Source organism: Cherax quadricarinatus, chromosome 22 (genome assembly GCF_038502225.1).
Source record: "Cherax quadricarinatus isolate ZL_2023a chromosome 22, ASM3850222v1, whole genome shotgun sequence".
NCBI classification, from domain to species: domain Eukaryota; kingdom Metazoa; phylum Arthropoda; class Malacostraca; order Decapoda; family Parastacidae; genus Cherax; species Cherax quadricarinatus.
The window spans coordinates 711,687-736,097 of record NC_091313.1 but is presented as its reverse complement, the minus strand read 5'-3'; the positions used below and the strand labels follow the sequence as shown (position 1 = coordinate 736,097).

The window sequence follows — 24,411 nt, the reverse complement described above, 5'->3', positions numbered from 1 at the left end:
TAACGATATAATCTACTTTATTTAGCATACTTTACTAATATATCCTGGGATATATCTTAGAAACAGATACATACCATTTCTTGGAAAACGAATATTAATAGCTTATGTAAATATTTAAAATATATTGTTTTCATACATCTAACAAATCTAAATATCCGTAACATATATACAATAGCATAGGTAACATTTTGCATTATATTTTTATAATGAATATTGAATATAAGTCACAATGCCGTGGCAGAAGCAATTCACAACCCACGATATAAATCTTTATATCGTCTTGACCTGATAATGTTGCAAGACGAACCGTAACGTTGTATATCGTAATGAGACCGAATTTGGTCTTCACGAAGGTTTTAAATCCTAGTGATTGTCAGGATTATTATAAAACCTTATTTCTATGGTCGGTATCCTGTTCACAACCCGGAAATATTCTTAAAGCGTAAATATACTTTAAACTCTCAAGTGTATACCTGCTGAGAAGTATACCCGCTGTATATACCATGCCTTACATGTGGCAGCAGACACCACCATCTGAAGGTGAAACTCAAAACACTGAAATTGACAGACGAGGAAGGAGAGGACTGTTAGTAAGGAGCCAGGATGTCAGAGGAAAAACTAGGACGTTATCAGAATAAATAGATTTTTAGGAGGTAGGAAATGAGCTTTTCAGAGAAGGCCTACGCTTTGAACAAGAAGAGTTAAGTTCTCAATAGAAGGCCTAGGCCTTCAACAGGAAGTGCTCTTCTTTCAACTGAGAGGATGGGATATGAACAGGAAAAGCTAAGCTCTCAACAGAAGGCCTAAGTTTTCAACAGAAAAAGTTCAGCTTTCAACAGAGAAGCTGGGGTTCTCATCATCATAGGAAATTCCAGGAAAGCCATGACATGAGCTAAGGAGCTGGAGGATGAGCTGGGCTGTCAACAGCATAACACCACGAATCCTGAGATATCAGCAGAGTCCAGTGTGTCAGGGGTCTGACTAGGAGCCATCGGGAAAGCCACAACCTCACTATGATCTCAGCAACAGCAGCAGAGTCCTAAGAGTATCATAATTTTGTGATTCAGCGAGGTAACCCCAGCACAAGTCTTCTCCAGATGACGACCCATCAGCGCCATGATACCCGCAGTAAGGGCAGCAGGAGAACCACAAGCTCATTAGGATCTCAGCAGTAGCAGTACAGACCTAATGACCGTCATGATGTCAGCAGTAAAGGAAGCAGGAGCAGAAGAATGAGCAGTGAAGATGGTAGGCAGGCCAGAGCACCGTTCAAACACTTCTCGTTGGCAGGTCCGCAGTAGATACTAAAAAAATTCATCCTCCCACTCTCGCAATCACTGTCATATACCTGTGTAAAATATTATAATCATAAATAAATTATTTTCGAAATTTTAATAAGAAACAGGTATATTCCAATTTAAAAAAAAAAATCCTTCAACTCATCAAACTGAAACAAGATATTACCCCTATGTCATTTTTCTACTTGGAAATTATTTTTTTCCTAATTAAATATTACTGGTACATAAATATTAGTTGTTAGTGATGTTTGTCACAGTAGAAAACATCGGAAAAAAATTAGATTTGCACTACGTCAAAATTATTTCTTCAAGAGTGAAAGACTGAATATCTCAAAATAAATACTTCAAGGCTGAAGGACTGAACACTTCAAAATAACTGTATGTCTAAAGGATTGAACACCTCTAAATGTCTTCTCCGAGGCTGAGAGACTGAATACATCGCTGTCTCTGGTTTAAATATCGCCTCTGTATTCATCTAAAAAAGTCTGTTATGAAGGCGAAATATATCGGCAATAAAGATATCCAAGTGTTGTTCATGTGTCTTATTCGTTATCAGGATAACCTATCATACGAGCGATAAACATTTTGTAGTACCGAAGGACTGCTGGTCTTGTCTCTGTCTCACGAGTATGTAAGATGGCAAACAAAAACCTTAAATTTTTTAGATTCCGGTGCTTCTCAGTGTTCTTATATCTGAGACCAGGCGTTATGTGAGACTGGGCCGCGGGGGCGATGATCTATGTGCTACGTATCAAGGTATTTCATAAGATGTAAGAACGACAGAGCACAGGCAAGGTGGTTCATGTATTACCTTGTTGTCTGGATCGAGGTCATCCTGGTTATGGCAGCCGCATGCGTCCACATTGCCGTTAACTGCGGGACGTACGCTGATGTACTGGGAGAAAGGAATTTTGTTGAGGCAAAACTGGAAACATCCATCTGCTAAGCTTGTCATAGGCTCATCCAGCTCTTCCTGCCGCTGAAAGTAACATTTTGTCAAATATTAAACGCCGATTTTTTCGTATTGCATAAGAACAGTTGGACACTGCAGTAGGTCTATTGGCCCGTGCTAGGCAGGTCCAACTCACAATCATCCCCGTTCACTCACGATAATAAGACATTTTATTCCGAAGATATTTAGTCTACCATGGACTTTATTAACTGATAAAGTCTCTAGTGGACGACTTAAAGCCTCCCAAAGTCGTAGCTTCAGCGAGGCTACCTGGGAGTTTGTCCCACTCACACACAACTCGGCTTCTTCCCACTTCACAAATAACCTGCACATGGAGACCGAAACTTATGACGATGTGACTAGTGACTGCGTGACTACTTAATGGCCCAAGTCAGACCGAAACGTCGTCATAAGTTTCAGTCTCCTATGAGCGGGTTATTTGTGTATTGTTCTAGTCACAGTACTTCCCAATATCATTTCTAGATCTAAAACTTAAGACTGCCACACATTATCCCTTCACCTCGCCATCTTGGATGGCGTAATCATATGATCCTTGGATCATATATCATTACCTCTTATCACCCTTCACCTAGTCAAATAAACTAGCAAACGAAAAAATACAAAAAGCTTCGAACGTCACACTCGTTACTTTGTCATGCTAAGGCGCATTAGTTGATCATTCTACGGTATACCATACTCGTTACTTGATCATATAACGGCGTATTAATTGATCATTCTACTTCATACTCGCTATTTTATTCTTAAAGAAGGTTAACGCAAAATATTACTTAAAATTAAAACAATACACATAGCCATCAGTGTCGAGAGTTCTCCCTGACAGATCAAGCTAAGGGACTCAATTCACACATTCTATCCATTCCTTAAAACTGAGAGACTGAACACCTTCTATTTAATCTTCAAGGCTAAGGGACTGAGCACCTTTTATCCATTCTTTAAGACTAGAGGACTGAACACCTCTCCATTCTTCACAGCTAAGGTACTGAGCACTTACCTATTCTTCACAGCTAAGGTACTGAGCACTTACCTATTCTTCACAGCTAAGGGACTGAGCACCTTCTATGAACTCGTCAAAGCTAAGACACTGAACGCCTTAAATTACCTCTCCACTGCTTCCACTGTCTCTAGCATAAAAGTCTCCAACGAACACAGTGAAATATCAAGCCCGACCAAACTTACGATTACTAATCTACAGCTTAGCATCATTAGGGAAGACTCCCATAGTTGACCTGGGTTCCACCCCATAGTTGACCTGGGTTTCACCCCATAGTTGACCTGGGTTCCACCCCATAGTTGACCTGGGTTTCACCCCATAGTTGACCTGGGTTTCACCCCATAGTTGACCTGGGTTCCACCCCATAGCTGACCTGGGTTTCACCCCATAGTTGACCTGGGTTCCACCCCATAGTTGACCTGGGTTTCACCCCATAGTTGACCTGGGTTCCACCCCATAGTTGACCTGGGTTTCACCCCATAGTTGACCTTGGTTCCACCCCATAGTTGACCTGGGTTCCACCCCATAGTTGACCTGGGTTCCACCTCATAGTTGACCTGGGTTCCACCCCATAGTTGACCTTGATTCCACCCCATAGTTGACCTGGGTTCCACTCCATAGTTGATCTGGGTTCCACCCCATAGTTGACATGGATTCCACCCCATAGTAGACCTGGGTTCCACCTCATAGTTGACCTGGGTTCCACACCATAGTTGACCTTGATTCCACCCCATAGTTGACCTGGGTTCCACTCCATAGTTGACCTGGGTTCCACCCCATAGTTGACCTGGGTTCCACCCCATAGTTGACCTGGGTTCCACCCCATAGCTGACCTGGGTTTCACCCCATAGTTGACCTGGGTTCCGCCCCATAGTTGACCTGGGTTCCACTCCATAGTTGACCTGGGTTCCACCCCATAGTTGAACTGGGTTCCACCCCATAGTTGACCTGGGTTCCACCCCATAGTTGACCTTGGTTCCACCCCATAGTTGACCTGGGTTCCACTCCATAGTTGACCTGGGTTCCACCCCATGGCTGACCTGGGTTTCACCCCATAGTTGACCTGGGTTCCACCCCACAGTTGACCTGGGTTCCACCCCATAGTTGACCTGAGTTTCACCCCATAGTTGACCTGGGTTCCACCCCATAGTTGACCTGGATTTCACCCCATAGTTGACCTGAGTTTCACCCCATAGTTGACCTGGGTTCCACCCCATAGTTGACCTTGGTTCCACCTCATAGTTGACCTGGATTTCACCCCATAGTTGACCTGAGTTTCACCCCATAGTTGACCTGGGTTCCACCCCATAGTTGACCTTGGTTCCACCTCATAGTTGACCTGGATTTCACCCCATAATTGACCTGAGTTTCACCCCATAGTTGACCTGGGTTCCACCCCATAGTTGACCTTGGTTCCACCCCATAGTTGACCTGGGTTCCACCCCATAGTTGACCTGGGTTCCACCCCATAGTTGACCTGGGTTCCACCCCATAGTTGACCTGGGTTCCACCCTATAGTTGACCTGGATTCCACCCCATAGTTGACCTGGGTTCCACCCCATAGTTGACCTTGGTTCCACCCCATAGATGACCTGGGTTCCACCCCATAGTTGACCTGGGTTCCACCCTATACTTAACCTGGGCTTCTCAGTTATAACTATATTTTCAGTCACCGAATTCTGGAAGTGTTTGTAACGCACCTCCACACACCTGTTGTAGGGTGGTTAAGACAGCTGGTACAGCTGGTACGTTCCTACGTGTTTTTATCAGTAATTAGATGTACATGTACTTATTTTTTATACAATTTCTACAGGTTATTATTATTAATTTAGTCATATTTTAGATATTTTATTTCCACGCCTGACGTGAGTTGTTGTATTTTTTCCATCCTACTTTTATAGGTTCATTATTTTCATTGTTAACTTAGCCACATTTAGGTAGTCTGTAACTGCCTTATTATTGTCATTGTAACAGCGTTATTATTGTCATTGTAACAGCGTTATTATTGTCATTGTAACAGCGTTATTATTGTCATTATAACAGCGTTATTATTGTCATTGTAACAGCGTTATTATTGTCATTGTAACAGCGTTATTATTGTCATTGTAACAGCGTTATTATTGTCATTGTAACAGCGTTATTATTGTCATTGTAACAGCGTTATTATTGTCATTGTAACAGCGTTATTATTGTCATTATAACAGCGTTATTATTGTCATTGTAACAGCGTTATTATTGTCATTGTAACAGCGTTATTATTGTCATTGTAACAGCGTTATTATTGTCATTGTAACAGCGTTATTATTGTCATTGTAACAGCGTTATTATTGTCATTGTAACAGCGTTATTATTGTCATTGTAACAGCGTTATTATTGTCATTGTAACAGCGTTATTATTATCATTGTAACAGCGTTATTATTGTCATTGTAACAGCGTTATTATTGTCATTGTAACAGCGTTATTATTGTCATTGTAACAGCGTTATTATTGTCATTATAACAGCGTTATTATTGTCATTGTAACAGCGTTATTATTGTCATTGTAACAGCGTTATTATTGTCATTGTAACAGCGTTATTATTGTCATTGTAACAGCGTTATTATTGTCATTGTAACAGCGTTATTATTGTCATTGTAACAGCGTTATTATTGTCATTATAACAGCGTTATTATTGTCATTGTAACAGCGTTATTATTGTCATTGTAACAGCGTTATTATTGTCATTGTAACAGCGTTATTATTGTCATTGTAACAGCGTTATTATTGTCATTGTAACAGCGTTATTATTGTCATTGTAACAGCGTTATTATTGTCATTGCAACAGCGTTATTATAGTCATTGTAACAGCGTTATTATTGTCATTGTAACAGCGTTATTATTGTCATTGTAACAGCGCTATTATTGTCATTGTAACAGCGTTATTATTGTCATTGTAACAGCGTTATTATTGTCATTGTAACAGCGTTATTATTGTCATTATAACAGCGTTATTATTGTCATTGTAACAGCGTTATTATTGTCATTGTAACAGCGTTATTATTGTCATTGTAACAGCGTTATTATTGTCATTGTAACAGCGTTATTATTGTCATTGTAACAGCGTTATTATTGTCATTGTAACAGCATTATTGTCATTGTAACAGCGTTATTATTGTCATTGTAACAGCGTTATTATTGTCATTGTAACTGCGCTATTATTGTCATTGTAACAGCGTTATTATTGTCATTGTAACAGCGTTATTGTCATTGTAACAGCGTTATTATTGTCATTGTAACAGCGTTATTATTGTCATTGTAACAGCGTTATTATTGTCATTGTAACAGCATTATTATTGTCATTGTAACAGCATTATTATTGTCATTGTAACAGCGTTATTATTGTCATTGTAACAGCGTTATTATTGTCATTGTAACTGCGCTATTGTCATTGTAACAGCGTTATTATTGTCATTGTAACAGCATTATTATTGTCATTGTAACAGCGTTATTATTGTCATTGTAACAGCGTTATTATTGTCATTGTAGCAGCGTTATTATTGTCATTGTAACAGCGTTATTATTGTCATTGTAACAGCGTTATTATTGTCATTGTAACAGCGCTATTATTGTCATTGTAACAGCGTTATTATTGTCATTGTAACAGCGTTATTATTGTCATTGTAACAGCGTTATTATTGTCATTATAACAGCGTTATTATTGTCATTGTAACAGCGTTATTATTGTCATTGTAACAGCGTTATTATTGTCATTGTAACAGCATTATTGTCATTGTAACAGCGTTATTATTGTCATTGTAACAGCGTTATTATTGTCATTGTAACAGCATTATTGTCATTGTAACAGCGTTATTATTGTCATTGTAACAGCGTTATTATTGTCATTGTAACTGCGCTATTATTGTCATTGTAACAGCGTTATTATTGTCATTGTAACAGCGTTATTGTCATTGTAACAGCGTTATTATTGTCATTGTAACAGCGTTATTATTGTCATTGTAACAGCGTTATTATTGTCATTGTAACAGCATTATTATTGTCATTGTAACAGCATTATTATTGTCATTGTAACAGCGTTATTATTGTCATTGTAACAGCGTTATTATTGTCATTGTAACTGCGCTATTATTGTCATTGTAACAGCGTTATTATTGTCATTGTAACAGCATTATTATTGTCATTGTAACAGCGTTATTATTGTCATTGTAACAGCGTTATTATTGTCATTGTAGCAGCGTTATTATTGTCATTGTAACAGCGTTATTATTGTCATTGTAACAGCGTTATTATTGTCATTGTAACAGCGTTATTATTGTCATTGTAACTGCGCTATTATTGTCATTGTAACAGCGTTATTATTGTCATTGTAACAGCATTATTATTGTCATTGTAACAGCGTTATTATTGTCATTGTAACAGCACATTATTGTACTTGCGTATCACTCATTCTGATTTCATATTTTGCATAATTATTATTTTGGTAATTTTTTAACTTCGATAGATTCTGATGGTACAATGAGCCAAGTGGGAAACGTTAATCTCATATATACAGTATACATTTAGTCACTAATATTTATTGATCTGCAACCTTTGTTTTCCCTGCAACATATTTGTCACTAAAATATAATGTCGTGCCGAATAGGTAAAGCTTGTGATTTTGGCTTAAATAGCAACGCTCTTCTTGCCTAATAAGGCAAGCGAAAATTTGTGTATGTAATAATTTCGCAAAAAATCATTCTAAACCTAACGAAAAAAAATACATGTATATTTCATTGTGTTTCTTTATTATTAAATTATTGTAAACTTATCTAAAATATATTTAATTGGATTAGGGTAAATTAAATTGCGATTGTTATTATAAGATTAGGTAAGTCTTCCAAGGTTCTTTCGGTACAAAATTATTAATTTTTACATAAACATAAATAAAAAATATATATTTTTAAACTTATAAGCTAAAATTTTAGAAAATACTTAATTTTAAATGAGTTCTTGCTAATTGACCAGTATCACCCACTCGGCACGACATATATATATATATATATATATATATATATATATATATATATATATATATATATATATATATATATATATATATATATATATATATATATATATATATATATATATATATATATATATATATATATATGTATATATATATATATATATATATATATATATATATATATATATATATATATATATATATATATATATATATATATATATATATATATATATATATATATATATATATATATATATATATATATATATAGAGAGAGAGAGAGAGAGAGAGAGAGAATTGCAGGAAACGACGTCAAGCAGGTAAGCTGTAAATTTAAGAAACGCATTTAATGAGTGAACAGCAGAAGTTTCTTGGTATAGGAGGGTGAGATGGGACTGGAAAAGGAATAATTAGTGGAATAATGAGGTAAAGCGGGTAGTAAGGGAAAAAAATTAGCATAATAAAAACTTTTTACAGCGTGAAAATGATAGAGGTACGACAGAATATGTGGAGAGGAAAAGGGTGGTTAAAATAGTGGTGAGGGAGTGCTAGAGGAGAGCCAGAGAGAAGGAGGATGATGCTTTATCAGCAGTTTTTACTGGAAAGAAAATAATATATGGAATCCATGAGAGAAAATGCAATTATCAGTTAAAAACAAAAGATGTTAAATTGGGAGTAGGAAGTACTGGAAAGATGGAGATGGCATTTTGACGAGTTGTTGAAAGTTGGTGCACGAGGCAGAGAGGGATAACATCGTATGTAAGTGAGGAGCCTGAGATGGATGTGAAAAAAGTTTGTGTGAGGTAGAGGGTAGAATGAAACGAATAAAATAGACGGAATTAAGACATATGTTAAAAACAGGTGGGGATATAGTGTTGGAGTGGTAGATGTGTTCGTTCAAAATATGTTTAAAAGAAGGAAAGAAGTCTAAGGATTGACAGAGAACGTCCATAGTTCCCTTGTATTTAGAAAAAGGGAACAATAGAGAAAGAGAAAAAAAATTATAGTGGAAAGGAGCCTGTTGAGTATGTCGGGTAAAGTGTACAGTAGAATTATTTCTGAAAGGGTTAGGGGGTACGAGAGAAAGTAGTATTTATTGTACTGGAGAAGGGAGGACTTTTGAAGAATAGATGATGTGTAGACCAAGTGTTTACAATGAACCATATAAGTAAGCACTGCTTAGGTAGGGGTAAGGAGATGTTTGCTACATTTAAGGATTTTAAAAAAGACATGACAGAGTGGACAGGGAAGCCATTTCCAGATGTTGGAAATGTGTACAATAAAGAGTAGTAGGTTACGAACAGCAGAGAGGGGAGTGGTTCAGCCGGTACATTGGTCCGGGGCCCGGCTGTGAATCCTTGCAGGGGCCCCATAGCCACAGACGTTTTATTTTGATTTTTTCATGTTTTTTTTGTTTGTTTGTTTTTTTTGGTAATTTCAACTATTTTTTTTAGTTTATTTAGAAAAATAATTATGTAAAATTTACTTAGACTGGGGTCTCAGCCTGCCCCCAGGGGCCCCCAAAGCAGTCTTTTACCGCCTTGCAAAATTTCTCTTGGAGGCCCTGCTGAATAGGGATTGTTCAGATGCTTCGAGTATGTGGAGAGGATAGAAGAGGAATAGCGTAACGAAGGGGTGTATAAATCTAGGGTGGAGGTGGGAAGAGTAGGGATCATCCAAGGTATGGCTGAAGGGAGGGGGGTGGGGGTTCAAGAGGCTTTGAGTTTTATGGGCTTAAGTATCCAGAAGCTTACATGAGCGTGTTAAAGAGGGGTGAATGAAGATAAATGGGTTTTAATGGAAGTGCTGTTGGAGCGTGAGCAAGGTAACGTTTATGAAGGGATTCAGGGAAACCAGTTAGCTGGACTTGAGTTCTGAAGGTGAGAAGACAGTGACTGCACTCTGAAGGATAGGTGAGGATGGTGCATCTGGAGGGTAAAGAATAGTGATGTTAGAACATTTCAGGCAAGACAGCAATTGAATGAATTATGGTGAATGTGTTTTTGTTTGTTTGGGTCACCCTGTCTTGGCAGGAGACGACCGTTGAAATAAAAATAATATTTAACGCACAGTGAGATGCCATTTTACTTCAAGAGTTATGGAGAAAATCCATATCTTTGCATGAACAAATCGAAGTGAGCGTAATGAATCTCAGACTGCTTATACTCACTGTGTTGAAGCATATATATGCGGTGTTAAATCAATATAAAAAATAACAGAATTCATAAACATTTCATAATAGTTACTATACAGATTCCTCTTGTTTAAACAAAAAAATAAATGAATACATTGCCACAAAGAAAAATTAATGTTCAAGTGAATACTTTACGGGAAAGTAAAGAAAACTATGGAAAATGTTACTTATAATAGGGTTAATGTTTATGCCACATTTATTGCTTGGTAACTAACGTACTGAAGACAATATATTTTTTAAATGTAACTTAATTGAATAATGAAGTCCCTGGCACCCGTAAGAGCAAATTTTACAGCCGAAATTGCTTAATATGAACGTGGCACTTTACCCTCGTGTACCCGGGAAATGACTCATAAAAAAATGATGGAGAGATTGGGGACTAGTTTTTTGCCAGCCTTGCCCAAGAAAAAAGTTATAGTATCTGAGGCGATGAGGATGGTTAAATAAAGTTAACTCCTCAAATGAAGGTTAAATAAATAAACAGTAACTGACAATTCATTTTGCTGACCCCCGGCCATTGACCGGATACAGAAAGAAGCCACTAGATTTTTAGATTTTTGTCCCATTAATTAATGGAAATGATTAATAGGATATATACCCAAAACATCCTTTCTAGCATGCCTAGATGATGAGGGAACTTCTACCTATTAATAGGTACTGCCCTCTCCTCACATCAAACAATATTATCCCCCACCCCACCTCACCCCCTCTCTACGCTCCCCCGTGACTGTAATAATAGTAATGTGTTGGAAAGTGAACGTTAAAACAATTGCTCCAGCTGTCCAAAGCAAAAGTGAGACAACACTCGTGAATCTTCTAATGGCATCTATACGAATCCACAACATCATAAAAAGCAGAGTTATGTTAGTTAGTGGATACCACTGTATCAATGCACGTCAGTGTTACAGCAGTGAACGGCAGTGCTATAGCAGTGCACACCAGTGCTTGCTTCCTAATACTCCCCTACCATGTGATCAACGATACCATTGCACAGGTCATCTGACGACGACGCTCCGTGTCATAAAGGATGCTGGAAACAAACAACAGACAGCTGCTTAGTCCCACTCCCCGACCTGCCTAGTATTGCCACCCCTCTAGATCCCACCCAGGTAACCTCCCCACCTTACCCTCCACAACACCTCAGCATCTACTACCTCTCTAGAATCACCCCGTCTCCCCGTCTGTCTCTCCCTCACTACCTGAGTAAGGTTGAGAAAATTGAGAGTGCCATTGAAGTTGTCTTCCTCTTGTAGACAGCCGAGGTAAGTTTCTTCTACTGGAGTCCACTTCTGTGGAGGCTCCACCTCCACCGTCCCCCTCACCTCCACCTCCTCCTCTTCCTGTTCTTCTGTGGGATGATAAAACATCATTTTTGTTAGCTGACTGTAAAATCATTATCTAGAATAATAATAATAATTAGTAGTAGTAGTAGTAGCATTTTTATTATCACTAATTTTATTAATGAAGGTACTATTATCAGCATTAATTTTATTATGACAGCTTTACTACACTTTCAGCATTTATTTATACATTTATTTCTTACGTGTTCTTCCTTTTACAAGAAGAGTGAAGATACTCGCTGAGTCTGTCTTCCTGTTAGTACAGACAGACATGTACTCAGACATAAATAATTTTTCTTCCTTTGCCCAGACAAGGACAACTGACTGACTGCTGCCCCACGACCCACAAAGAGCTGGTACCACTTACCACCATGGTCGTCTTGCAGTGGGAGGTCCTGGGAGGTCGTGGCGTGCCCAGTACTGATGGTAGTGGCGTTTCCACCCACGCCTTCACCCAACTGGGCGTAGGCGTGGCCAGCCAGGCACGCTGCTACCACCCACACCCACGCCCACGCGCCCATCTCCCGCAGCCGGGCGCTCCTCATCCAGCTCTGGGGTAAGAGAAAACTGTTTTATTCATTCTTAATTATATTTATGTATAATAGTGGCTGAATGACAGCTTTAAATTTAACGTGTAAATTATAGGCGACACTCAGCAGCGTTGAAGAAAAAGAAAAAGATTTTATTTAGATTAACCCAAAGAGTTAGTAACCCAAGATAGTCAACTAAAGTTAGAATCTGTTAGGTGATACCAACAAGTTGTGGGAAGACCTTGCTCACTCCATACACTCCATGTTTGTTCATACACTCCATGTTTGTTCATACACTCCATGTTTGTTCATACACTCCATGTTTGTTCATACACTCCATGTTTGTTCATACACTCCATGTTTGTTCATACACTCTATGTTTGTTCATACACTCCATGTTTGTTCATACACTCCATGTTTGTTCATACACTCCATGTTTGTTCATACACTTCATGTTTGTTCATACACTCCATGTTTGTTCATACACTCCATGTTTGTTCATACACTCCATGTTTGTTCATACACTCCATGTTTGTTCATACACTCCATGTTTGTTCATACACTCCATGTTTGTTCATACGCTCCATGTTTGTTCATACACACAATGTTTGTTCATACACTCCATGTTTGTTCATACACACAATGTTTGTTCATGCACTCCATGTGTGTTCATACACTCCATGTTTGTTCATACACTCCATGTTTGTTCATACACACAATGTTTGTTCATACACTTCATGTTTGTTTATACACTCCATGTTTGTTCATGAACTCCATGTTTGTTCATACACACAATGTTTGTTCATACGCTCCATGTTTGTTCATACACTCCATGTTTGTTCATACACTCCATGTTTGTTCATACACTCCATGTTTGTTCATTCACTCCATGTTTGTTCATTCACTCCATGTTTGTTCATACACTCCAAGTTTGTTCATACACTCCATATTTGTTCATACACTCAATGTTTGTTCATACACTCCATATTTGTTCATGCACTCCATGTTTCCCTGCTTCATGCACTCCATGTTTCCCTGCTTCATGCACTCCATGTTTCCCTGCTTCATGCACTCCATGTTTGTTCATACACTCCATGTTTGTTCATACACTCCATGTTTGTTCATGCACTCCACGTTTGTTCATACACACAATGTTTGTTCATACACACATTGTTTGTTCATACACTCCATGTTTGTTTATACACTCCATGTTTGTTCATACGCTCCATGTTTGTTCATACACTCCATGTTTGTTCATACACTCCATGTTTGTTCATGCACTCCATGTTTGTTCATACACACAATGTTTGTTCATGCACTCCATGTTTGTTCATACATTCCATGTTTGTTCATACACACAATGTTTGTTCATACACTCCATGTTTGTTCATGCACTCCATGTTTGTTCATTCACTCCATGTTTGTTCATACACTCCATGTTTGTTCATACACTCCATGTTTGTTCATGCACTCCATGTTTGTTCATACACACAATGTTTGTTCATGCACTCCCTGTTTGTTCATACACTCCATGTTTGTTCATACACTCCATGTTTGTTCATATACTCTATGTTTGTTCATACACTCCATGTTTGTTTATACACTCCATGTTTGTTCATACACTCCATGTTTGTTCATACACTCTATGTTTGTTCATACACATAATGTTTGTTCATGCACTCCATGTTTGTTCATACATTCCATGTTTGTTCATACACACAATGTTTGTTCATACACTCCATGTTTGTTCATACACTCCATGTTTGTTCATTCACTCCATGTTTGTTCATACACTCCATGTTTGTTCATACACTCCATGTTTGTTCATACTCTCCATGTTTGTTCATACACTCCATGTTTGTTCATACTCTCCATGTTTGTTCATACACTCCATGCTTGTTCATACACTCCATGTTCGTTCATACACTCCATGTTTTTTCATGCGCTCCGTGCTTGTTCATACACTCCATGTTTGTTCATACACTCCATGTTTGTTCATACTCTCCATGTTTGTTCATACACTCCATGTTTGTTCATACTCTCCATATTTGTTCATACACTCCATTGAGTGTATGAACAAGATTCCAGGACTGAAACGTCTCCATAACGAAATGTCGTAAATATTTGTCCATGGGTCTTTAACCATAACAAAATAAAACCACTATGCTTGACGTTTCGCCCATTTCTGAACCATTAATAAATCAGGACATGACACGGGTCCAGGGCTGACCAAGACGTACCGATATCCAATTTGCGGAATAGCTGTGAATTAGTCCCGCTAGGTTAGCACGACTAGGTAAATCGTCTGTCTCCTGATTAACGGACGGAGGATCGAGCTTCTGCCAATACTCACTGAATGACTCACACGGGTTTACTGCTTAACGTTATTAGAATCCTTCTATTCGATAAAAAAAATAGCTGCACTCGCCCCTGCGTGTTATATTACATCGCTGTTAAAAGACTTGAGAAAGGGACAGGAGTTATTAATTCGTTACATAAATACATCTTAAAAAAATGACAAACGAAATTTCACAACAATATGAATGTAGCACTAGGCAAGGCCAAGGAATAAGCTGGGATCGATCCCCCACACGAGTGGAATGCCGTTCACTTATCCTATTATTCAAGCCTCGATGAACTTCAGTATTTTCACGATGACAACTGAAGGACCTGCGTTCAATCTTGGGAAAGTCGAGACTATGGTCAAATCTTCTATACACCTATTGCCCCCGTTCACCTAGAAGTAAACAGGCACCTGGGTGTTAGTCGACTGTTGTGGGTGGCATCCTGGGAACATGGGGTAACGTTGGTGGTAGTTACTTTTCCGTGGCTACAGGAGGAGAAATCAGGGAGCGGGTGGAGTGTGAACCCATGGCAAGTGAGTTCCAAAACTCGACCAGCTAGCAGTGTTATTACGAATTCGTGAGTCATGGTTACAGGAGGAGAGGTAAATGGGCACAAATGTATCTAAGGTGTCATTTCATTGTGGCAACGTTTCTCTCTCCAGGAGCTTAGTCAAGCTGTTACAAACCTTACAAAGACTTAACAACGCTCCTGGAGAGTGAAACGTTGCTACAATAAAAGTTCACATTAGTTGTATCTGTGTATATTTACCAAACATTTAGTGGGTAATTCTGCCATTATTACTAAGACAGTTGTGCTCATGGTGCCCCGTCATACTTAATTTTAATTGTACATTATTAATTTCCTATGGTTGTAGCACCTACTACCTCCTCTTTCAATTTATTCCATTCTTCCACCACTCTATTTGTAAAAAAAATGCCCCATTATCACTTCGGAATTATTTTTGTCGTCATTGCTCTGGTCTCTTGTTATTATTGGTAAAGATACTAAGATATCTTTTTTATTTATTCTGTCGTTTCCTTCTATAACCTTACATGGATACTAATATAAAAAATATATTTTTGTCCTGGTCAAAATCGAACACAAAATATCTAAAATTAATAATGTTTAAATAATATTAAAAATTGTTGTTATTATTATTATTATTATTATTATTATTATTATTATTATTATTATTATTATTATTATTATTATTATTATAAGTATTAGTAGCAGTCTTTTAATTTTTAATATCATTATTATTATTATTATTAATTTACTTATTCATTTATTCATTTTTATCATATATAACAATAAATTTATTAAAGTTTACCTAGCAAGCAACGAGACTACGAACAGAATCTGTGTAAGAATGTTGAGATAGGCTGAGAATTATTTCCTGGAAGGAAGTGCGGAAATGTCTCCGCTTCGAGCAGGACAAAAAAGGTCCTGTCACATTGAACTTTCAAATTAGTGCATTTGCACTAATTAAAGTAATTTAATATGCTAATTTTCTGCAATATTTACACAGAGTTGAACAAATTTCAATTATCTGAAGCAAGAACTTTGAGAAGCTTGAATTACAGTAACCTTCCATCTACTGTATCTTAATCACGTATATCAGGGTCGATGCAAGATTCAGTGAGTTTCTTTCTATAATAAAAAAAATATCTCAGCACTTTCTTTGGTTTAAATAACGAAGACAATACCCCATTCCTTCAAATTTTAACATTATATGATACCAACAGGATTAGAGTTTTTTCCACTAAAAAATAATATTCCGCTGTCTAAATGTACCTTCACTTGCCTCGATCATGAACACGATTCAGACGCCGAAAGCTGATACCAAAGAAATTAGTAATGGTGCATTATTTCTGGCCAAGGTGCATTTTGTGACACACATTCACCACCTAAAGTGACTTTTGGATACATGGAACATCCACCGTCCCTTTCCCAAACGTCGCTGTATATTGGTACCGCATTTCAAGAAACTGTTCAAAACTCTTGTGTATGGAAATGTAAACATTTTTCTCTCAAAGTGAATTTGCCAAAAAATGATAATCGCGATCGCGTAGTATGTTATTGCCTGTATAACACATGAGACAGGCTTCCAGACTTCATGTGCCACTGACACTGTTTTCGTGGTACCAATCTTAAGTTTTCATAGTTTGTATACAACCTGTCATTATTATCACATGTAATATTATTGTTAGACGATAAGCAAGTTGAAATGTAACTTATAGCTAAAAGAACATAAGTAATATCCTTACAAAAGACTGTTATTTCACATATATAGTAATTTATTTATAGCAGGTTTGCTAGGTTAAGTTAGGTTAGGTCAAGAGCGCGATAGACGTCAGGGGTTATTTACCCTGGGGCTCGTGCCTGTTGCTGGGGCCGCGACTAAGCCCTTTTATATAATATAAATTAGCTAACACTGCAGGTTGCTCCTTACATAATAAGTCTGACATACGTTGGTCAGCTTGGCTACTCATATTTACATGAAACTGTTATCTATATGAAATCCTTCGAGTGCATCTTTATGGCTTCAGTTTGTTTAAAAATTCTAAGAGCCATTGACTACAGAACCGAGAGTCTTAAAGCCAAAAGTTCAGCATCAGATCCTGAGGTTAAAATATTTAGGAAAGCTTGAACGCGGATTACGTTCATTTACGCTAAGAAATAAGTGAAGTGTAATTGTATCCGAATGCACGTTTGTTGACGAAAAGTTAATAAGAGCTTTTCAGACGAAACAAATGAAGAGAAAATGGAAGAAACGAATTCAGGAAATCAGTTCAAAACTAATATTTTTATGGTCTTCTGGATTGGATTGTTGGCAACATTACAAAGCTATATAAAGCAGTATGAGAGCTGTAGTTAACCCGTAAGTCGATGATGTAAAAGAAAGTGCTGGAAATATGTGAAGTAAATATAGCGATTCCCAGCCAGAGTAGAAACATTGGGCGTGTTTCTTTACACTTGTTGTCTATGTTCCCCATCAGCAAAATAGGTACCTGGGTGTTAGTTGACTGGTATGGGTCGCATCCTGGGACACTGACCTAATTTGCCCGAAATGCTCAGCATAACAAGGGGCTTTCTATATAGTAATATGTCATTGTTGTCAACTAGGACTGTATACCTTGTACATGTACTTGTAGTAAATGAAGATATTATTATATTACTATTATTTGTCCCAGGATCTAGTAATGGAATTACACCATTTGAAAGGTATTCATTCAGTACATCTGGAAAAAAAAACACGCTATTGAATTTCAGAACAGAGCACTCTGCTTGTACCACTGACATTAGTAAAGTCTTCCTTCAGACTGGCTTATAGGATCAAGAGTAGGGTTACGCTAGGACTTTGTGAGTGAAAAATAATACTTCGGAAACTAAGCAAGAAACATAGATCTTTCAGTTACTTAACAGTTTAAGTCATTTAAGTCTTAACGCTTTATTTCTGAATGTACGCATTATTCTGAGAGTATTTCGGACTTTTGCAGCTACGGCTGCGAGAGGCGGACACATTCTAATGTTCTCTGGCAAGAGTAAAAAAATGTGCTGAGATCAACTTTGTGCCAGAGTCGACTAAACAATTTAGGATTTTGGCAATGGCAGTTCGTCTGACAAGAAAACTTAATTTTAATGGCATTATCAATTTGCTTGCTAGACATAAAGTCCCAAGAATGTATTTTAAATAGTAGTTAGGTTAGGTAAGGTTCGTCAGGAAACAGGACAAATGTTTTCTGACGCGGGTCTTAGTCAGATGATGACCCGCCTTTGGAGCTTTTGGTCATCTGACCGAAGCCTTCCGCTGACTTACCGGTCCACCCCTTTAAAAATTATGGTCATTTATAACCAGTCTACTTTTGATTTTAAATAGTAGTAAATTCGAGTTCTATTTGTATAAAGTTTATTAGTCTGTTGTTGCCATATTTCTTTCTTTTGTATATATATATATATATATATATATATATATATATATATATATATATATATATATATATATATATATATATATATATATATATATATATATATATATATATATATATATATATATATATATATAATCTATCTACACTCTGTACCTTATAAATGTTATACACTCTTTTTTTATTTTCGGAGGAGGTGGAGAGGGAGGCCCAACAATGTATTAGTGTCGGGGCCCTGGTTGGCAGGCTACTCTCCTGGATGAAGTGGAGGGGGGGTTACGTAGCCTACGTAACTTAAACTATCGTAGTATATGAATAAAACATGTGCAACACCTGGGAATCTTTACTGATTAGACGGTTCGCCAACCTGTAAAGTGATAATTTCGAGGTGTTCAATCCCTCAGTCTTGATAGATGGTGCTCAGTCCCTCAGCCTTGATAGATGGTGCTCAGTCCCTCAGCCTTGATAGATGATGCTCAGTCCCTCAGCCTTGATAGATGGTGTTCAGTCCCTCAGCCTTGATAGATGGTGCTCAGTCCCTCAGCCTTGATAAATCTAAAGCAGATGCATGAAGATGGAGACTTCATTACTAGAGCTAGAGGAGAGGTGCTGCTGTGTCTGACAGGTATTCATTAATGACATACATCTCTTAGGCATGACCTACTTCCACTAGCGGGTTCTGCCTACACTTCCTCTGGCTTCGGTATTCAAGTCTCCATTCTTAAGCATCTGCTTTAGATTAATATCAACACCTCTAAGAAACTTGATTCCTATCAAGACTGAGAGACTGAACACCTCAATATTACCTCTCCACTTATTACTGTCTCCAGAATATTTTCTCAGTATTTGACTAAAAAAAACACTTGTGGGAAAAATATCTCAATAAATGTTGTTAGGTTCGGCACATGCCTTATTCATCAACATATCGGTACTGTGTACCAATAATGTAACTCATCACAAATTCTTAAAGCAAAATAATATATAAAAGAGAGCCTCATTTCAAAGAATATTAGTTAAAAATTCAACTTGTTGAACATTATGTCCGAACATTACATACAAAAATGAGGAGAGTCGTGTCATCAGGGTGTTATGTCCTATAAATAACATCATATGACGTTTATGCAAACACTGGACTATAAATTATAAAGCTTGAAAGCATATTAACAAGCGTCACTGCCAGCTGCCTTGTCCATTAATACTGACAGCATATACAGTCAACACCGCTTGCTTAAACAACACAACAAGCCGGTCTAAAACGCAAAACTGTTTTGCTTATATTACATATAATATAGTTCGCGAGGATGAGATAAACTAAATTTCTCCTTGATATATTAAAATAATTTTAGAGTAGAGGGGTCTCTTGATGCTGAAGGACTGTCGATCCAGGGAACTGGAGCTACTTGGATCACACCTGATTATTCACCTTTACGTTACCCAGGCTCTCGTATAACCTCTATAGAACATCACCTCTCTATGAGTATAATAATAATAATAATAAATAATAATAATAATAATAATAATAATAATAATAATATGATTATTCCGGTGGCAAAATCCTTTCTTTCACTTGAAAGATTCTTAAAGGATTTTGTCTAAATAACTGGTTTTTTTTGTATTAGGAATGCTTGAAAGGAAATGTATGGCTGGTTTACACTTGTTCTCTCCAGGCTGGAATATTGCTGTACATTAACATCTCCGTTCAAAGCAGGTGAAACTGCAGACCTAGAGAATGTACAAAAGAACATTTACTGCTGATAAATTAGACACATGTGCAACTCTTGGGTATCTTTATTGAGGAAACGTTTCGCCACACAATGGCTTCATCAGTCCATACATAGGAGAAACTTGAAGAACAGGAGGAGAATGAGGTAATCAGTCCCTCAACCTTGAGTCGATGTGTTCAGTCTACTCAAGATTGATGGACTGAACACATCGACTCAAGGTTGAGGGACTGATTACCTCATTCTCCTCCTGTTCTTCAAGTTTCTCCTATGTATGGACTGATGAAGCCATTGTGTGGCGAAACGTTTCCTCAATAAAGATACCCAAGAGTTGCACATGTGTCTAATTTATCAACATGTCGGTTCTCTGAACCATTCATCTACAAACATTTACTGCACATACAAGCTCTATCAAACTACCGGGAACGCTTGGTGGCACTTGACTTATTACTCACAGGCGCGCAGGCGAGAGAGATACATCATAATCTACACTTGGAAAATCCTAGAAGGAATGGTTCCTAATCTGCACACAGAAATCACTCCCTACGAAAGCAAAAGACTGGGCAGGCGGTGCAAAATACTCCCAATGAAAAGTAGGGTCGCCATTGGTACACTAACAGAAAACACAGTAAGTGTACGGGACCCAAGACTGTTCAACAACCTCCCATCAGGCAAAAGAGGAATTACCAATAGACCCCTGGCTGCCTTCAAGAGGGAGCTGGACAGACAAAGTTGGTGCCGGATCAGCTTGGCTGTGGTTCGTATGTTGGACTACGTGTAAACAGCAGTAACAGCCTTTTTGATCAGGCCCTGATCCACCGGGAGGCTTGGTCGTTGACCAGGCCGCGGGGGAGTTGATCCCCGGACCACCCTCCAGTTAGATAGAAGTTTGTAGGCCTCAAAGTCCAACTGATTGATCAAAGGCCAACCCGACAACCTATCGTGTACTATTTTCAAGAAGTGCTCGAAGTTATTCTTCCTCAGGAAAAATCTGTTGACGTGGGTCTTAGTCATATGTCGCCCCGCTCAGTGATTGAGCAACCGCCTCTGTACCAGCGTTCCGTCTCCACCTCATCAAAACAAAAAAAAAGATCCCTTAGTGTACTAATTTTGTTGCTAAAGTTACTGCTGTTGTTAAGATGCTGTTTCGTATTTTTGCGGTGCAAATAAAGCATATCTCATATCCATCAAACATGTGGATAAAAACATTGTGTAACATTGTATATATTTTTTTGCCTATGTTTGCTAGTTGATGTGTGTGTGTGTGTGTGTGTGTGTGTGTGTGTGTGTGTGTGTGTGTGTGTGTGTGTGTGTGTGTGTGTGTGTGTAATGTATTTACATTACTCGGCAGTGGAGAATTCATAATGTGACCTTACTAGCTACCCGACTGAATTCACAGTAAACACCATAACTACCAAGTATACAATGGAAAACATTATAAAAAGAACTTGGGATATAAGTTTTACCCGAAGTTTAATTGGTGTATCCTGTCACGTTATGGAAGAATGTGGTGTTGAAGAATTAATGGAGGGAAGAGTGAGTGGCCGGGCTACATGACATGCTCACCTGGGCAGAGAGATGTGACGCTCACACTGATACGATTTTCTAAAATGTAAGTTAACACAATTTTTTCTTTTAAGTAATTCTTGGTACAGATATTCCTTCTCGGTGCTTTTCTTCCTTTCTGGACACCACTGTCATATGTTATCTCCAGCTTATCTAATTCCTTATCAATCTTATCATGTAGCTCCCGCTACACGAATTGCACTGAATTGTCCATCACTGTTATTTATATAATACACTCAGTCTTGGGACACTGCTAGGATAGACCGAGACAGGAGAAGGGAGAGAGAGAGAGAGAGAAAAGGTGTTGTTGCGTGTAGTGAAGAGAGGGAAGTGTATTCCATGCCACGCCAGCTCTCATGACTCAGGTCGAGACGTGAGTCACTTTGTGGCCGTCACCACGCTTACAACTTCCACTTATTTACTGTTGCTCAAGTCTTGTCCCTTCTTAGAAGACTACGTCGTCGTATTCACTAACCGCGTGATTAATCCAGGATGAAAATGAGCTAAGTAAAGCGAGAGTGGCGTATCTGTTAGGTTAGTTATAGCAGAACGTAGGTTAACACTAGTCATAGCACCGGTAACAGGTGTCTCCCTTCACTCAGTTGTACGTGCTGTATTGATTACTCTTGTGTTTTGTTATTTACTTCCTCTTTTATATAATGTTTGATATTACCACTGCTATTATAAGACCTTCGCTCAGTTGTAATAGCATTATTTTTTGGTTATGTTAGGTTCTTCACACATATGCTGCTATGTATGATAATCTGTGTAACTGTGTATACCTGAATAAACTTACTTATTAAATTTGTTGCATTCTATGTTTTCAGTGTTCTTAATTTATTAGAATCGCTTGAATTAAGACAATAATATACACCAAGAGGCGTGCTTCTCTCAGTGTAAATATATGTTCAGAGTTTACTTTAATCCTTGTTTAAAGGCTTAAAGTAATCATAACTGGTGGTAAACAGGTGATGTGCAGACTTGATGACCTTCGTTTGGTCAAGAGGCTGTAAACCCCCAGGATGATGGTTATAATAAATAAATCGAGCTATTTTTATGATACGTACATTATAATATGGTAAGGCTAGGTGGCCAAGTTAGCTTAGATGCAAAATAAAAGATTGACCTCTTACAAATTCACATAATTTTTTTAGGGGGATGATGCGAACATTCATGTGGTCCAGTCATTATATATTGCCCAATATTTTTTAAACTGCCGTTAAGCAGGCCGAGCTGCCCTTAAAATAGGGCATTTCAAAAATATCTGTATTGATTATGTATTTTTGTATATTAACATATATATATTTTGGCAACAAAACTAAAACTAAGTTATCAATCTCACCGAATCTTTCTAAAACGAAATTAATATACGGTAATTTAACATAATCCTACCCTAGCTATATTAGATCAATGTAAATAAGTTAATAAGTTAACGTCAATGCAATATATTAATTTTATTAATTTAACATTAATGGGCTATATTAATCTCGTAATGTTTAGGAGGATTTTAGCAGCGTTACTACAACAGTGAGTTTACACTCTTATCTGCATCTCCCATAATACCCGCCGTATCTACTGACCACGCCTGACACACTTCCATTTTCCTGTTTATTTATTTTTTATCAGGGCTTGATGAAGGATCCATAGCGACTCTTGAAAAACTGTTTCAAACATTTTTCCCATTTCTGGAAAATATCCTGATTATATATATATATATATATATATATATATATATATATATATATATATATATATATATATATATATATATATATATATATATATATATATATATATGTATATATATATATATATATATATATATATATATATATATATATATATATATATATATATATATATATATATATATATATATATATATATATATATATATATATATATATATAGGATGGGGTCCACCTCTGGTGTAAATTGTGGGACCCATAGCCTCGGAGAAGTGGATAAAAAGGCTTCAATTAAGAATATTTGGATTTCTTCCTGAAGCCGTTTGAATATTCCACTTCCCCTACCACCCCATCTTTTCATATAATTTTTTACGAATAGGAATATTTTATTACAAAATATGGTACAAAAGATTTAAGAGCTACATTGTTGATATAAAGGTGGCATATACGTTACATGTTGTTACGTGTGTATCACCGATTATAAGGCGAGAATCTCATCCAGCTCCTCAGAGCTGGGGCGTGTGCCCAAAATACAGCAGGCATTACCCCTTTGAACAGCCGCACTGAGCCGCTGGAACAGAAAACTAGCTGCCCTGGGATCCCTAGTTACCCTGATGAGTCTTTTTCCCAGCTCCTTAAAGAATTTAGATGCATTCTTTCCCCATGAGCCAAGGGTCTCTGAGCCTATATATATATATAAACACTCCGGCCGAGTTTCACCTAGGTAGGGTAACCCAACAAAGAAGAAAATACTTTCACTGCCACTCAATCGCTGTCTTGCCAGAAGCACGCTGACATTGCAGTTGAGATGATCCTCCAAACT

The 24,411-nt window shown here is 37.6% G+C and overlaps 1 protein-coding gene across 2 annotated transcripts; it reads right to left on the bottom strand.

Annotated features, from left to right (window-relative positions):
* LOC128689770 (uncharacterized) lies at positions 1–22,481 on the bottom strand. 2 transcript variants are annotated; one of them, XM_053778230.2, is made up of 5 exons: positions 21,901–22,481; positions 12,173–12,356; positions 11,665–11,813; positions 2,110–2,277; positions 1–1,348 (listed from the first exon to the last, which is right to left on the bottom strand). In XM_053778230.2, the coding sequence occupies exons 2-5, from the start codon at positions 12,348–12,350 to the stop codon at positions 1,196–1,198; spliced, it is 648 nt and encodes a 215-aa protein (XP_053634205.2). In that variant the 5' UTR covers positions 12,351–12,356; positions 21,901–22,481; the 3' UTR covers positions 1–1,195. The 2 variants fall into 2 exon arrangements, with proteins under 2 accessions (XP_053634205.2, XP_053634204.2); XM_053778229.2 differs by lacking the exon at positions 21,901–22,481 and adding an exon at positions 21,801–21,825.
* Between the last annotated feature and the right edge of the window lie 1,930 nt (positions 22,482–24,411).